The sequence below is a fragment of the Dermatophagoides farinae genome, chromosome 1, assembly GCF_024713945.1.
Source record: "Dermatophagoides farinae isolate YC_2012a chromosome 1, ASM2471394v1, whole genome shotgun sequence".
In the NCBI taxonomy this organism is placed as follows: Eukaryota; Metazoa; Arthropoda; class Arachnida; order Sarcoptiformes; family Pyroglyphidae; genus Dermatophagoides; species Dermatophagoides farinae.
This window is the reverse complement of record NC_134677.1, coordinates 7,569,375-7,586,872: the sequence shown is the minus strand read 5'-3', so window position 1 is coordinate 7,586,872 and position 17,498 is coordinate 7,569,375. Positions and strand designations below refer to the sequence as shown.

Sequence of the window (17,498 nt, the reverse complement as noted above, 5' to 3'; positions counted from 1 at the left end):
CCAACAACAAAAAAAAAAAAAGATTCTGTAGAATCACACAAACAAAGCAAAAGATATGTAGATGTGTGTGTGTGTGTATGTTGTATATTCAGAGTGCATGTGACGATTGGATTGTTTTCGACAGAAGAAAAAAAAAACACAGACTTTTATGAATGTTAAAAACTGAGAATAGAAAAAAAAAAAGAGAAAGAGAAAAAAAAAGTTGTACTTGTTTCCACGAATTGTATGTACGGCATTCATGTAATATATTTGGTGTATTTGGTCTAGCTAACTATACTTATTTTCAATCAATCAAGCTACTTAACACGCCTTAAATGGGCTGTCCTTGGTAAATACACACACACACACACACAGAGAGAATATTACACATCAAAAAATGAATGAAAAACAAATTGAAAATCAACAGCAATCATCACTTATATTATCATTTTATGTTTGTTGTTGTCGTTAATACACACAAACACACACACACACACACTCAGCCAATTTGTTCATGTTCACTATTTTGGTGTCTGTGTTTGTGTGTAGCCAATTGTTTTTATTTTTTTTTTGCAAGTCTTTTTCTTTTCCTTTGTAAAGTTAATCTGATCCAAATATTCTGTGTGGCCGCACCTCTCTCTTCACATCTTTCTCTTTTTTTTTTGGTGTACATATATGTATACTTGCTTGTGTTTGTATGTTTTTTTCAGCGCATTTTATTTCTCTTGTTTTGTTTGTTCGTGTGTTTTTGATGTCGATAAAGTTAAGTGGTTCAAAAGAATGAATGAATGAAAAAAAAATCAATCGTTAAATTGACGATATAACCAAAGAGAACAAACAAACGACAGAAATGATTTGAACAAATTTACACAAAATAATAATAATGATGCGAATAGATTAACAAGTGAAAAAAAATCATTCAATTCAATTTTCGTTTAAACATTGTCCAATTTGTGTATTCACTTTTACCTTTGTGTGTTTTTTTTTTTGCTGATTTCTTGTTTTTTATAATTGATTCAAATGTGTTTTGAAAAAATGTCCCATTCATCCAGATCTAGTGCCAATATTATTAATGATGATTCTGATGATTGTAGTAATATTGATATTGATGATGATGGTTGTGATGATTCTCCATCATTGAATAATGTCAATGAATGTAATAATGATGATGGTGGCAACGATAAAAAACCACTGAAACAATCAATCAACAACAATGACAACAACTACTAATGTGAAAAATGAAAAATTAACATTTAGCATTAGTCGTTTGTTGGATCATCATTGTTCATCATCATCGTCAACATCATTGAATAATAATAATGGTAAAAAATTGCAAAATGGTAAAGATTCGTCGGAATTCAATAACCATCATCATCATCATCTAAATTCACCTAAATCTGAACGATCATCGATTGATTCACCTATTGATACTAAAAATTATCATCATAATCATCACCATCAACAACAACAACAACAACAGAATCGATTCTTTTCAACGACAAGTCCTAATAATTTATCACCATATCATCGAAATATCGATATATCGAATTATCATCATAATAATAATCGATGTTCATCTGAACCATCATTATCACCATCACCATCATTATCAACATCATCATTGGACCGTAATCTGGATAGTCCAACAACAACAACGACCAATGGATTAACGATTATAACTAATGATGATAATGATGATGAAACAAAAGATAATCCACATCAACAACAACAACAACAACATTCTGTGATAAGAGTGCCAGCACAAAGACCGGAATTATTACAGCATCATCATAATTCATCACCACAATCACTAACAACGACGATAACAACAACTTCAACAAATTCAAACTCGATAACAACAGCAGCAATAGCACCACAACCACCACCACCATATACGGTTACTTATCCATGGTTGACCACTCATCCACATCCACATCATCATCATCATCATCATACTTCAACACCATTCGCAATCAAAGATGGTTTATCAAGTAAGATTTTTCTTTTTTTGAAAAAAGAAAAAAAAATACAAGCATGATATTTTGTTGTTCACTTCATTTGAAATTCATTTGCAATTTTTTTTTTTTTTTTTTGAAAAATTTTCTTATTTATTGTGCTAATTGAATTCATCATCAAAATATAAAATATAGGGTGTTGGAGGTTATTGGAAAGTTTTTTTCTTTCCAATCGTCTTATTTCATCATTATGAGCAGGTGTAATGTTTTTTGTTTCTGTTTTTGACAATTGATTTGCATTTGATCATTATTCAAATGATGGCGATGGTGGCCATCATTATAATCAGGACATGAATCATTGGCGTGATAGATGAATTTGAATATGGAGTACTATAATATATAGAATATATTTATGATTCATATATATTCAAATGAATGAAAAGAAAAAAAATTTTCATACAAAAACAATCATTAAATCCTAACTAACTAACTAACAATCTGACCAGGAACAATTATGGAAGGTGAATGAAAACAACAAAAAAAAATTGTTTGAATGAAAATAAATTAAAACTTTTTACCCTTGATGATGATGATGATGATGATGGTGAAAATCGATTGAATAAGCGCATTTGTCTTTTTTTCTTTTAAAAAAAACACCATAAAGATAAATTTTGGGCGTTTTCATTTTTTTTAAATGTTAAATGAAAATGATTATAGATTATATATCGGAAATTTGAAAATGAAGAAAAAAAAATACCAATTGGCGACAACAACTAAAATGTCTATAAATGATGATGACGACGACCGATTATCATTTTCTACTTTATACCCCCTCAACTTTTATTGAAAAAAAGGTGACATATGTATGTTTGTTGTTCTTGTTAATCGTGTCATTTTTTTTTGTTGGCAGTCGAATGATGATCACTTATAATTTCTAATAGCCAACGATTCATATCGTATTCGTGTCTACAAAATACACTGTCAATATAATCATATTCAAAGATCTCAAAGAAGAAAACAAAAAACAAAAATCGTGGCCTATGATGAGTCTAAAAAACACACACACACACATACACAACTATTCATCATTATTTATCATTATCAGAGGAAAAAAAAGGTGGATGATGATTATGCAAACGCTGAATGAGAAAAAAAACGACTTTTTGACGCCAATTTTTTTTTGGCTGCCCATACGATGATGATGTTGATGAATGTCGATTGAATGATATTATTATTACTATTATGATGATGATTAAAACACGAAAAATAACGAATTTTAACTTAAACGATACAAATTAAGATAATCATTTCGTTTAGTTTTTCGATAATATTTATATATATATTTATTATAAGTTATATTACATTCAAATAGTAAAAGAAAAGATTTCTCTCTCTCTCTCTCTTTCTCTTTCTTTTGATTTAATTGAATGGAATTCATGTTCAATTCATGGATATGTGTTTAGCAAGTTAAATTCATTCATTTATATAGATTTTAAATGTTTGTGATGATTGTGATCACAATCATCATTATCATTATTATTATAACATCGTCATCATCATCGTCGTCGTCGTCATCGTCGTCATCATTATCATCATTAATCGACTGTATCATTTTTTTTTGTTTATCATCATTGTAATTTAAATGTGTGCAATCACTCAATTTTTAAAACTCTTAGAATGGCAAAAAAAAGAGATAGAAGAACAAGTCTATCATTTTCGTTTTTTTTTGTTTTGTTTCTTGTTGTGTGTCTGTGTGTGTGTTTGTGGAAACATTTAGCTAATTTGAATATAAATAATTTACATTATTGGAATTTTCCTGTTGTTGTTGTTGTTGCTAAGTTAAATCTAAGACATTGAAATGTGATGATTAACAACTGTTGTGGCTATTTATTTTAATGATAGCTTACAATTTTTTAATATTAGAATTTTAATTTACCAAATTATGATGCGCATGATTTATTTTATTCATTTCATTTTATTTTGATTATAATTTTCAATTTCTTTTCAGTATCGTTTCCATTTACAACGGCCGGTTATCCAACATTACCGGCACGTCGTATTGGCCATCCATATCAGAATCGTACGCCACCGAAACGTAAAAAACCACGAACATCATTTACACGAATGCAAATATGTGAATTAGAGAAACGTTTTCATAAACAAAAATATCTAGCATCAGCTGAACGTGCAACATTGGCAAAAAATTTAAAAATGACCGATGCACAAGTTAAAACATGGTATGTTGATGATTTATATAATGTTGAATTCATTTTATTTTAACCAAAAAAAAATTATTTCGATTCCAATATTTAGGTTCCAGAATCGACGAACAAAATGGAGGTAAGTCTCTCATTCACATGTACAAACACAAACACCTATCTTGTTTATATGTAAATTATTTGGCTATTTTAGATAACGATCATAATTATCATTAACTAATTGATCTTTAAGCGATTGTTTCAATGATTATGATGAACGATTGTGTCAAAAATGAAATGTTATAACATGAATTTAATTGATCTGATCAAGCAATTGCAATAACAATTGTCTGTATATCATACGCATTTTTATTTTATTAAATGAACCAGCATTTAGATATGATGATGATGATTATTATTATTATTAGAAAAGAAGATGAACAGAAGAATAATCAACGTTTTCGAACCAAACCTTAATACTAAAGTTTTTTTTCTGAAAAAAAATTTAAATCAGTAAATTTCATCAATAATCATCATAATTTTTTTTTGATCTAAAAATGCCCTAAAGGTTATTCCATTGAATAGTTTTTTCCTTGAATATCAATTTCTTCGTTTTAGTTAGTAGTTGTTTGGCAAAAACACACACAATCATTGACCAGATCGACTGACTGACTGACTGACTGACTTGCTAAAATGAATGACTGATTGGTGTGGCATATTTACTGTTCCACCATCATCACATAATGATAAGTGATGCGGGGTCTGTGAATTGCGGTTCTTTTTTTTTTTTGTTTGTATGTCGCCACATATAACCACTGTCTGGGTCCAATCATGGCATCATTACCATATTTTAGACTTGGGAAAATAATAACAACAACAACAAATTCAAGTAAATTTTACTTACCGCCATCATATAATAATCTCACTTTTAGTTAAAGATTACACAGTTTAAAGTAATTGATTGTCTTTTTTCTTCTTCTTTTACAGAACTTTTTCACTTGATCGATTCAGTGATTTTTTTTAAATGATGATCATTGAACAGCCGATTGTTGTTCCTTTTTCCATGTTGTTGCTGTTATTTTTTTTTGTTGGTCAAATGACGAACCAGAAAAAAAATATCATTTGGGTCATTTAGTAATAACACAATAGTCGCTTATTTTATGAATGTTTTGCACAAATATTTTTGTTTCGCCTTTGATTACATGGTTTTACATTGGTCAACTAACAAATGTTTAATTTGTGTCTATGGCCGGTTGATTGTATGGTGTGTGTGTGGTGCACCATCCATTTAGATCCGACTTTAGATAATTTGTTCATTTTGTCAGTCTATTATCAGTCAATTTTTTTCTTCTGAATCGGTAAAATGACTTTTTGTTGTTGTTGTTGTTGTTTTCTGACCACAAATAATAGCGAGGTTGTTGTTGTTGTTGATCGAATCAAATGGAGACAAGTGTCATTATCATTTAGTTTTAAAAATGAAACTCTTAACTATGGTAATTTTATTTTCGTTTATTTTTTTTCATTGTTATTATTATTAGACGACAAACAGCCGAAGAACGTGAAGCCGAACGACAAGCTGCAAATAGATTAATGATGAGTTTACAGGCCGAAGTTGTATCAAAATCATTATATGGTAATAATAATCAAACATTAACAAATGAAATGGCCGTTGATCTTGCATTACATCATCATCATCATCAACATCAACATCAACAGCATCACGGACCCGCATCAAATCAACAACAACAACAATCATCATCATCATCTCCAATCAATTCTGTTGTTGTTGGATCTCAACAACATCAACAACAACAAACGGTGGGACCAATTACATCATCAATAGCAGCCGCAGCTGCTGCTGCTGCAGCAGCAGCTTTTTCACAACGTGATCTTCATCATCATCATCAACAACATCAATTATTATTGAATGCATCTTCATTACATGCATTACAAAATCTTCAACCATGGGGTAATCATCATCATCATGATGGTGGTGGTGGTGGTGGTAGTGTTGGCCATAGTATAGGTTCTTCAACATCTTCGATGATAACAGCATCGATAGCGTCAACAACAACAGCAACCATATCACCATCATCAACAAATTCAACAACGGATAGATTATCATCATCATTTCCAATACCAACTAGTACAGTGTGTTAATAATATAGATTTATTATCCAACCATCCATTTATCTAGTCTCTCATCATCCAAGTCCAAGATTATCATCATCAAGTTTATTATCCAAAAGACAGTTTATTTTGATTGTATTTTATTTCCAAAATGATGATATCATAATTCATTATTTTGTACAGAATATTCTCTCCATATGTATTGTTTGTATGGAGTGCCATATATAAATTAAATTATTCTTCTAAACATATACATTGTATATATATAATATGATGATGATGATGATCTTTATATCCAATCGAGTGGATATACACACACACACACACACACACACACACAAGATATATGGGCAAACATTTTTTGCATACTAAACACGCACAGACAAACACATTTTATTCTGTATACCAAATTTGAATACTGAATTTTGGCACCACATACACAAAACATGATGATTTAAACAATAAACTGTGTAAGTCGTAATCAAACTATACACACACACACACACACAATACATATGTTGATAAATGGTAGGATTTTTTTTCTGGTCTATTTAAAAAAAAAACAAAAATTTCAATTACCAAAAAAAACGAACATTAATTGCTATATAAATTGATAAATTCATTCATTCAATAATCGATAATAAATCATATGGAATTCAAAAAAAAAAAATAATAAAATGATACAATACTCAGTTCACGATTCTCATTATCAACCAAAAGAAAATTTTTTCATTCATATGTCCAGTATTGGCAATATAGTTTATTGAAATTGGAATTTTTTTTCTTTTGTTCTGTTCAACATTAACAACAATTACATGTATGTGTCATACAAACATAATAATAAACATATATATGTGAAGACAACGCCATAATGCCATTAAAACAAATTACCTAAGCAACAATAATCATAATCATCATCATCATCATCGTCAATGATGATGATTATTATGATTATTCAATGAATTCTGATATGGATATGGTGAAACATTGTTTGCATACTAAACAAGTTTTCATATTTCTGGTTATTATTTTACAATAATAACCAAATTGTGGTTTGGTCAGCTACTTGGTTTTCTTTTTCGATGATGATGACAGCAAAGAGACATACAGATAGATATTTGAATTTACCGGTTTATAAAAAAAAATGAATAGTATTGTCACAGTGTAACTTGTAATAGATTATTTAAATTAACCACCACCATCATCATCATCATCATCATCAAAAAAAAGACCTCGTTAGTCGCTCATTGTGTTGTTCATCACGTGAATATGAATAAAATGAATGAAAATTAGAGCCAAAATTGAAAGAAAGAAAAAAAAATTACTTTTAATGATCAAAAAAAAAATGTTTGAATGTCTTTCTTTTGGTTTTCATTTACTAGTTGTTGTTGTTGTTGTTGTTGGAATGATAATAAAATCACTATGTGAGGCGTTTCATTCATCCATCATTCAAATGTGAATGATCGGTTTTTATTTTTTGGTTGATAATTATTCTGCACCATTTATGTCATCCGATTCTTTTTTATAAAAATAAAACGATCGGAAATTAATCGAAAAATGTTTGCGTCTATGAATGTATAAAAGATAAAGCGACGTTTTATTTGAGTGATCTCGGTGTAAGTAGGGTTTAAAATTTTTTTTTGTTTTTGTTTCATTTCCATTTCTATCCAATCGATAATGATTAAATCTCAAGAGTAATCATTTATTCATTTCATGAATTAAGCAGCTTGTCTGTGTGTGTGTGTGTGTGTGGTGGTGGTGGTAGTTAATATTTTTCGAGTGAAAAAAAAATAAAAAATCGATTCAACTAAATTGTGAACCATTTTCTGGCATTTTTGTGGCAAACAAACAATCAAGCCATTCACCTGTGTTCATGTGAATAAAATGACTGTATTATCTTCTTCTCTCTTTTTTGCCATTTATTCGGTCGATTTATCCAAATTGTAATTGTTAACCAATTAAAATTGGTTTATAGAATAATATGATACGCGTGATGGGTAAATGATATACGTGCCTGGTTTTAGATTCCATTCCATTCCATTGCATACAGACATACACACACACACCATATCATACTATACGAAGAACGTTAAATATATAATGGCTAATCAAATATAAGAATAATAATTTAATCAACTAGAATGGCTTATAATAGAATCTAGGAATTGTGAATGTTTTGCACACAGAATAGAATATTCTATTTGTTATCATTCAGTGGTTGGTTGATAGAGTTGGCTTATATGAGCCATTTATCACTATGGCTTGGCTATTTTTTTTTTTTTTTTTTTGGTTTTAGTTTTTTCAGTTCAGTTCTCTTTTTTGGCATTCTGTTTAATGTTTTCGTTTCATTTGAATGACTATTATATTATTATGAAATTATCTCTTTCTCTTTAATCAAAATAAAGTATCTACCTATTAACTGTGAATGTTTAATTAGATTAATTAAAAATGGTTGGTCATCAACTTGCAACAACAACAACATCATCATCATCATTGTGAAGTGGTTTTGATCTAGAAGAACTAATGGCAAAAATAAAAATGGGAAACAACAAAAGGTTTACAAAACCATCCTGTATTATTATGATCGAATAAAGCAAACGTTTAGATGAATTTGTCAATTTACAAAAACAAGAAAAAAAAGAAGGAACTGGCTCCGATCATCATCATGGAAAATTTGTAATAACAAATTATATTATAATATATAAACCGACCAGATTAAATCAAAGACAAAGACAAAGATAAAGATAATAGAATCGTAATCATTTGTATGTAATAATGGTAATGATTCAATCAAGTTTTAATTTACTTTTTCTTCTACTTTGTCAATTCAAATACTGATCATTTGTTATTATCATTACATTGTGTTTGAACAAGTGAAAAAAGAAATCGTGATCATTTGTAATGATTATTTTATTTTTTTTTTTAATTTCCGAAATGATGATTATCATCATCATGATCGAATGTTCATTTTGATTGATCGATTATATAATCAAACAAACTGATTACTATAAAAAGAGGAGAGGGAGAGAGAGAGAGCAAAGAAAACAATTTATGGTGATGATAATGATAATAATAATAAATAATTTGTTATTCACGAATGAAAAAGATTGGAATTTTATTTTCAATTTGTTTTGTTTCTATAAAATAGCAACAATTCATTTTTCATTTTATAATCCTTTTTTTAAATTTCAAATTCCATGACCTATGTCGCCACCTATTGACATTATTTTATTGCCAATTTTAATAAAACACTTGGCCAGGATGAAATTTGATTTTTCATCATTGATTTGTCGGACAATATTTTTATCCAATGGCCATTCATTAGGTTCTGTTTTTTAAAAAGAAAATTACATAATTACAACCGCCTGTTTGAAATCATATAATCCTTACTGGATATCGATTCGCATGCCAGTTTGGCTTTGTGTAAAATCATCAAAGTTTTAGCAACATTTTTGAAATTTTTGCTGTGTTGCATTAACACTTTTAACATGCGATGTTTTCTCTCCCAGGCCATTGTAGAGAAAATAGTTAAACACCCATAAAATTCTATAAGGGAGGGATAATGGGAGAGGAAATGCGTTTTGGAAGTGATTAAATCGTATTTTCTGATTTCCTATTTTATAGAAAAATAATATCAGTAAACAATCAACAAAAATGTCAAAGTTTACCTGTTGGAATGATTTGATCAGCTCTTTCAATCCGGATTCTGTCGGTTTTGAAAACATCAAGCCGATCATCCTTCTCAGGAGATCATAAAAATAAAAAATCTTGGGCGGATCAGTTAGCCACTCTGGAAAAATTTCGATCAACCGGCAAAAAAATTCAAATTTCTAAATAAATCAAATTTCAATAATTTTAAATTTATTTTTAAGTTATTTTAAGTGATTAAGGGAACATACTTGCGCGGCTTTGCCTATTATTTGGTCTTTCTTGCCAAACGATTTTACTCTAAATCTTCATAGAAATTTTGTTCAAAAAAATTTTCTTTCGTGAGTGTAAGAGCAATTTTTTTTTTGAATGAAATTCACCATTGAATATGATGGGTTTTTCATATTCTTCGATGTCGAAATTGAACGTTTGTTCAATTGGTGAAATCTTTCATATTTATATGATGAATGTCTGTAAATCGGACCAAATTCCAATGCATTTTCCCAATAATGTAAAATTTTGTGGAATTTAGGCGTTAATTTGCAGCTTGGGATTGTAGCATAAATGTTAACAATGTTCTTTGCTCATTGTTTTAATTTCAAGATTTCATCTTGATTTAGCGCAAAGGTCGTTTTGTGAGTTTGGAAATCACTTCAAATTTGAGTGATAATTTCTTCCAAACGGATGAAAAATGCAAATTTCTGTAAATGAAAAAAACTAATGTGTTGAATATATGGAAAAAAATAAAATATTACCGATGCAGTGGTTCCTTTGGGCTTGAAGTTTTTTCCTTTCAATTTGGCGGAATCGCTGTAACCACAGATCTTGACTCTATCGTTCTTGAAAAATTTCGTTTTAACGACTTTTTCAACCGAATCGGTTGAAATTTTCAAAATTTTGAATTGAAGTTGAATTTATTGCGATTCCTTCAGACATAGCAACAATTTTAAATCTTTAATTACAGGTAGGAAAATATCATATCTAGCTTCTTCCATGCCTTTTCGATTAACCAGCATAACCACGTGTAATTACACGTGTTAATACAGTATATTACTGTTATATTACTATTATTATGTGACATCCATAAAGGACATATATGCTTAGGCGATTAGGATTTTTTTAAAATATAAAATAATCTCTTTATAAAAACTTCAATAATATCGTATATTCATAAATAAATATGTAAATTAAATGAAAAAATGAAAATTATTTTCAAATACAAATTATTTTATTATTTGAATCAGCACACATACACACACACACAAAAAAATAAATCATTTCGTTCAAAATATTTCTTTTTTGTTGATAATTATTAATTAATAATTAAATGTGGTTACCAAATTAAAAACCAAAATAATTTTTTTTCTGCTATATGCTCCTATATATCCTAGCATATTTGTTTGTTTTTGTTTTCTTATAAATTGGCAATTTGTTCCAAAACTTGTTGCTGTTCTGATGAAAATGTACTCGTTATCGATTTGTCAAGCTATATATGTGGAAAAAGAAAAACAATCAATATAGATTTTTGATTTTTCATCATCATCATCATTATTATTACAAACTTACATTTACAAATTTAATATATGAAATAAGTTTTTGTCCAAGTTCACTAGTATGTTCAATTACATTACGTGCAAACACTTCCAATATGATCGATTCAATACGAGGTACATTACAATTATCAGTACCAAGAATTTGTGGATGATTTCTTTCTAATAATTGATATAGAAAACTATAAACATAGATAACTTCTTCTTCATCTTCCCAGATTGGAAGCCAGCTAAGCCAACATGGTAGTAATGAATCGATACCGGCCTATATGGAAAAGATGTGATCAATTTCCATTGAATTCACAAACAAACAATTTAACAAAAATAAACATACCATTCCACCATTAAATTCAATTATCTTTGTTACAGCCGAAATGGCATTCTCAGTTGCAAAAATATTTTCTGCATTACGACTATTTGAATCTTGAATTATGGCAACCAATGTAGGTATACAATCGGCAAGAAATTGTTCAAAAGTTTTACCACCATGTTTGGCTAAAACACCGATACCATAGACAGCCGCTTGTCTTAGCTCACTATGTGGATTTTTTAGATTATTCATCAATAATGGTAGATAAAAATCTTTATAATCAATCGATTTAACACCAGTGAATTCAATTAGATCATCAATAACACAAATGGCCCATTGTTGATGGCTTACAGGTGCTTCCGGTTTCTTCATTCAGATTCAGATTGAAATAAATGAAATTATTTTAGAGATCAATTTGGAAAAAATAAAATTACTGTAATAAATAATACTTACAGCCAGATTGATAATATGTTTGAATAAATGATTGAAATATGGTAAAAATTTTTCATTATACGAAACAAACAATGAATGCAAAACATCCACCAATTTTGTTAATATATAAATATCATCATCATCTTCATCATTAAGAATTTCTTCTACGCCATCATCATAATCTTCATCATGTCGTTTTTCTTGCCGTTCTTTTGAACGTTCAAAATGTTCATTAAAATGAAAATCCAATTTTTTAATCATTTCTTCCATTTGTTGTTCATTAAAAGCATTCATGCCTAATGTTGTTATACAATCAGCCAACGATACAAGTAATTCAATGAGAACATCATTTTCACTTTCCTGATCCAGCACATACAATAAATGTGGTAGTATATAATTCCATAATTCATAAACATAATTATCACCACGAATTTTCGCACAATCCAAAAGGTATGGTAAACTTTGTGCAGCAGCTGTTCGTACACCATCATGAAGGTAATAACGGAGTAATGGTACAAGTATTTTGACTGTTTCTTCCAGATAATTAACAAAACCATGTTTCAATTCACGTGCATAACAGACAAGCATTTCACAAGCGGTCGCTTTATCATCCAAACATGATACTTTGATGCCGAAATTTTGCTAATTAAAATTAAAGAATTGTAAAAATAGTAATTGTTAAATGTACATTGTCATCTGTACCTGATCGTTGATATTGAAAAATTTCCAATCACTATTATTTTCACAAGATGAATCCACATCACCTTCAATAAATGCCATTTCAATCTTCATTGATGCCGTTTTCAACACTTGTGGCATTACCATTGGTAAATAGGGTTCAAATTTTGGACCCAAAAGCTTACATATTCTCACCCAAGATGTAATCATATAAGATAACTATATTGATAATGAATCATTTTATTAACATTGATGATGTATCAATTTACAATTCATTCAGAAACCTACTTGTGGATCATCATCTTCAAGAATAACTTCACCAGTTTGTGTCCTGAGTAATAGATTCATGATTTGAGAGGCATCATTGCAGAACTAGACAGACATGGAATTATTATTGAATCATAAGAAAAAAGAATCAAACAAATACCTTTTCACTTCCCACTGCCAATCCGATCAAACTGGCACATTCGATAGCTTTACCACGTAGTAGACGAAGATCTTTATGATTAGCATTTTCAATGATAAATTTAAGGTAAGGCATAAATCTATCATAATAATTGATGAATAATTCTTGAGTTAAATCAGCCAACGATGCAATCGATATCACAATTTGTTCCAAAACAAGTTTTTTGTTTCCATTTTTCATTAGCTAAGATTAAAGAAATTATTATTTATTAGAAAATATAAAAATTCGGATTTGGTACATACCTCGTCAATTTTAAGCTTTAGAACCTGTTCAAATTTATCAACAATAGCATTCAAATATGGGAGAATAATTTTTTGTTTAGCTTCTTCGAAAAAATTCACAAATGCAGCTGCAGCATTTGATTGTACTTTTGGATTTTGATTATCATCCAATAAAAGTAATAGATTGGGAATGAATTTATCATGAAATTGTTGTTGAAAAACTGGCGCAAAATCCGAAGCCATTTGACCCATAGCAATACAGACAGCATATCGTACACGTGGATGTGCATCGCCAATAAATGGTAGAATAGCAGTGATAATTTGATCCAACATTGGTAACATTTGTTTATTACATCCTTCACCTAATGCCGAAATGGCCATCAATGCTGCATAACGTTGTTTCCAATCAACATTCTGTAACATTTGAGATATAATATTGATGGCCAATGGAAAAACAATTTTACCGCCAAGTGCACAGGCTAATCGATCCAATGCCGTTTCTCCAATAATATGATCACTATTTGAATCTTCTTCATCCTCATCATTATCTTCACGTTGTGACCATCCATCATCATATTCAAGATCGGTCATCATCATGAGAAATTGTGATACTTGATTGCAAAGAAAAATACATATTGAATTCATTCGTAAAAATTTTCAAAATCAACAGAAAAAAACATACCCAATGGAATTAGATATGATGAACCACGTTTTCTGAAAGTTCCAGCCGCGTTTTCAGCAAAACTAACCACTAATTCAATGGCTGAATGTCGTAAACTTTCCGAACAATCTTTGTTGGTTATAATTTTCATACAAATTTGCATTAAAAGATTAAAATTCGGACGTAATATTTGTGGACATTTTTCGGCCAATTCAATCAATGAAAGTAATGGTTGATTATCATCATTTTCAATTACTGTATTCGTTATCTGCAACATTGGTAGAATTGTGTCGCTCATAATTTTGATGATTGTTTTATCTTCACTATTGTCCAATATGAACGAAATGGTTGCTTTTAATGCGGCCAATTTTACCTGTTCATTCGATTCTTCTACCAAACATTTTAGCAACATTTTTTTAATGAAATCCAGATATTTATTCTGTTCTTTACCGAAAATATTCGGATAAGTGCTGTCAAGGAAAAAAAATGATGATAAAAACAGTGAATGAGGAAAAAAAACAAACTTACTTTAAAATGATTAATGAACATTCTTTTAGCTCAAGATTCGTTGAATTGGCTGCAGTAAACATAAAATTCAACAATTCTGGCCAACGATTATTACCATCATCATCGATAAATTTCGTAACCAATTCCGAAATGATGTCACAAATTTTTTTCCTCAACACCATAGGAATCGTATCTTTTTGCACGAGTGCAAGGATGGAATTTTTCAATTGTGTAAAATAATTTTCATCCATTTCTTTCGATAATTCTTCCATTGTTGATTTGAATAGAATTCGACGCATTAAAATGGCTGCCAAATGTCTGGTCTATAGAAAGAAATTATTGTCGATGAATATTATATATTATATATGGTTTAAAATGACATTATTTTTTTTACCTCTTCAGATTTTGTATCATCCGATATGGCCATGAACAATAGACGAATTTTATTATTCAATGGAATCGCATTGTAAATTTTCTAAAATTGATGATAAAAATTAATCGAATTTATCTCAAAAAAAAACAAACCCAAATAAACAACTTACTTCGGCTTTTTGCCGAAATTCAGTTTCCGTACTGAGAAGATTGTTCAATAATTGATTAAATTCACTTAGTTCATCCATTTTATTTTTGTTTTTCTTTCTGTGGATATCTTTAGATGAAAAAGTTGAATTTTTTTTTTAAATTAATTTATTGTAAAAGATATATTAAATGATGTCGATTACGATGGCTGCTGAAATGATGATGATGATGATTTCTTTTCAACTCGTGCATGTATGAAATCCGAACATTTTTTTTTTATTAAACACATACACACACTGCGAGTCACATATGTCTTGACTTGTGGAAGTTGCTTCAGCGTTTATAGTGGCGAAACACGTGAAATTTAAGAAACGACCATGTCACCATCTATTGTCTATGATTGTAATTAAGAATTTTTTTTTATTTTGATTTTTAAAATTTTATTCAATTCAATTCAATTTTTATTCTCAAAAATTATTGATTATTGATATTTACAGTGCTTTTTTGGATTTGATTTTCGATTTCATCAAAAAAATGGTAAATTTCATTGATATATAATACAGTGCTAGTGATTGAATATGAATTTTCGAATCGGTTTCAAAGACGAGCTTTTCGATTATTAATCCGTTCATGTTGTTGATTTTGTTGATCATTGTCATGATAATAATCATAACAGATACAAACACAACAGCCAGGAAAACGAAACCAATCTGCGAAAATACCACGACATTCATTTTTAGGATCAAATGCTAATAGACGATGTAGCCGATATTGTTGTTCACAGCGGCAACCATCTCTACAGAACATTTGTTCATATTCATTCGTACATTTTTCCCAATGAATATATTGTTCGAATGGATAAACATTTAATAATGCTAATGTTTCACCACGGGTATTATTTGCCCAGTATGGTGCAACCACTTCTTGAGTAATTGGACATGCATTATAACCTTTGACCGTTGTCATCGTTGTCGTTGTCGTAGTTGTGGTCGTCATACCACCACCACCACCACCATAATCATCATCATCGTAATTTTCATCTTCAACATCGGTCACATTATCATCAATAACGATGTTATTATTATTATTATTATCATCATCATCAATATTTTTATTGTCCACCAAAATATTCGTAGATTCGTTGGATGATGATAATGAACGTGATTCATTTATGATCGGATTATCAGTTATTGATTGATTCTCATTAATAATTAAATCTTGTTCATAATGATCGGTGGTTGCCGTCATCATTATTGTTGTTGTTGTTGTTGTTGCTTGACTATGTTTCGATTGAAAACGATCATCACCGGTTTTGTTCGAATCATCATCAACATTGTGATTGGAATTTAATTTACCAAAATTTTGTCGTTGTTTACTATGACGTCTAGATGCTGATGATAATCGCGACGATGAATCTTGATAAAGATTATTTAATCTTTCAAGTTCATCATGAATTATTTGACTTTGCCGCTGTTCACCATACATTTTTTTAACAAAACCTTGATTTTCAAATATAAAACGTCTCATTGAACTCCATGGATATGCTTGACCAGGTTCTGTACAATAACCATTTGTATTTATATCACAAGGTATCACATTTTCTTTTAATAATCTTGGACTAATACGTGGACCACATGATTGGCTACGAATTTCGATGATTATCCAAAATATTGTTGCTAACCACCATATGATTAATGTTGAATCACGAATTATCATCGTCATATTGCAGCAAACCAAAAAATCATATGGATACGAATGATATGATTTGTTGTCCACCATTATCATCAATAGCAACAACATTGACATGATATAACATGACATCGTTTCTTCATATTCTTCTTCTTCTTCTACGAATTGACCATGGAAGTTTATATTTAAAATGATGATGATGATGATGAAAAAAACATGAAAAGAGAGAGACACACACACATACACATTCAAGATCAACGATCGAATTAAAGAGAGAAAGACATACGAACGACCAGGAAGGTTGAAAACTTTGAGAAAATAACCAATATTTCGACCCTTTTTTTCTGATTCACTCATCAACATAACTTGTTTCCGAATTTTTTTTTCGGTGAGAAAATAAAAATCCAAATTCAATTTACGGGATACGAAATATATCCTGTTCGACAACAACAAAACCCTTTATTAGCTTTACAACTGGTCAAACAACGAACGATAATTATCATATTTGAACATCTTTTTTCTTGAACACAAGTGGTGTGTGTGTGTGTATGGCAT

General features: G+C 29.7%; 3 protein-coding genes and 1 long non-coding RNA gene across 4 annotated transcripts; 1 reads left to right on the top strand and 3 right to left on the bottom strand.

Annotated features, from left to right (window-relative positions):
- The first annotated feature begins 469 nt into the window (after window positions 1-469).
- LOC124491805 (uncharacterized) lies at window positions 470-6,952 on the top strand. The gene is made up of 4 exons (XM_047054502.2): window positions 470-1,970; window positions 3,943-4,171; window positions 4,248-4,274; window positions 5,671-6,952. Exons 1-4 carry the CDS (start codon window positions 1,193-1,195, stop codon window positions 6,290-6,292), a joined length of 1,656 nt encoding a protein of 551 aa, XP_046910458.2. The 5' UTR covers window positions 470-1,192; the 3' UTR covers window positions 6,293-6,952.
- Window positions 6,953-9,362: 2,410 nt separating this feature from the next.
- Window positions 9,363-10,915, bottom strand: LOC124491733 (uncharacterized). Its single transcript, XR_012832493.1, has 5 exons — window positions 10,666-10,915; window positions 10,162-10,611; window positions 9,931-10,092; window positions 9,653-9,875; window positions 9,363-9,590 (listed from the first exon to the last, which is right to left on the bottom strand). It is a non-coding gene; the product is annotated as an uncharacterized LOC124491733 (long non-coding RNA).
- A 201-nt stretch (window positions 10,916-11,116) lies between these two features.
- On the bottom strand, window positions 11,117-15,648 carry Karybeta3 (karyopherin beta 3). Its single transcript, XM_047054426.2, has 12 exons — window positions 15,278-15,648; window positions 15,130-15,210; window positions 14,757-15,058; window positions 14,250-14,698; window positions 13,589-14,178; window positions 13,308-13,529; window positions 13,169-13,252; window positions 12,905-13,099; window positions 12,224-12,844; window positions 11,795-12,136; window positions 11,477-11,725; window positions 11,117-11,396 (listed from the first exon to the last, which is right to left on the bottom strand). Exons 1-12 carry the CDS (start codon window positions 15,353-15,355, stop codon window positions 11,325-11,327), a joined length of 3,285 nt encoding a protein of 1,094 aa, XP_046910382.1. The 5' UTR covers window positions 15,356-15,648; the 3' UTR covers window positions 11,117-11,324.
- Window positions 15,649-15,712: 64 nt separating this feature from the next.
- On the bottom strand, window positions 15,713-17,072 carry spz4 (Spaetzle domain-containing protein 4). The gene has a single exon (XM_075732653.1). The coding sequence runs from the start codon at window positions 17,058-17,060 to the stop codon at window positions 15,852-15,854; it is 1,209 nt and encodes a 402-aa protein (XP_075588768.1). The 5' UTR covers window positions 17,061-17,072; the 3' UTR covers window positions 15,713-15,851.
- Between the last annotated feature and the right edge of the window lie 426 nt (window positions 17,073-17,498).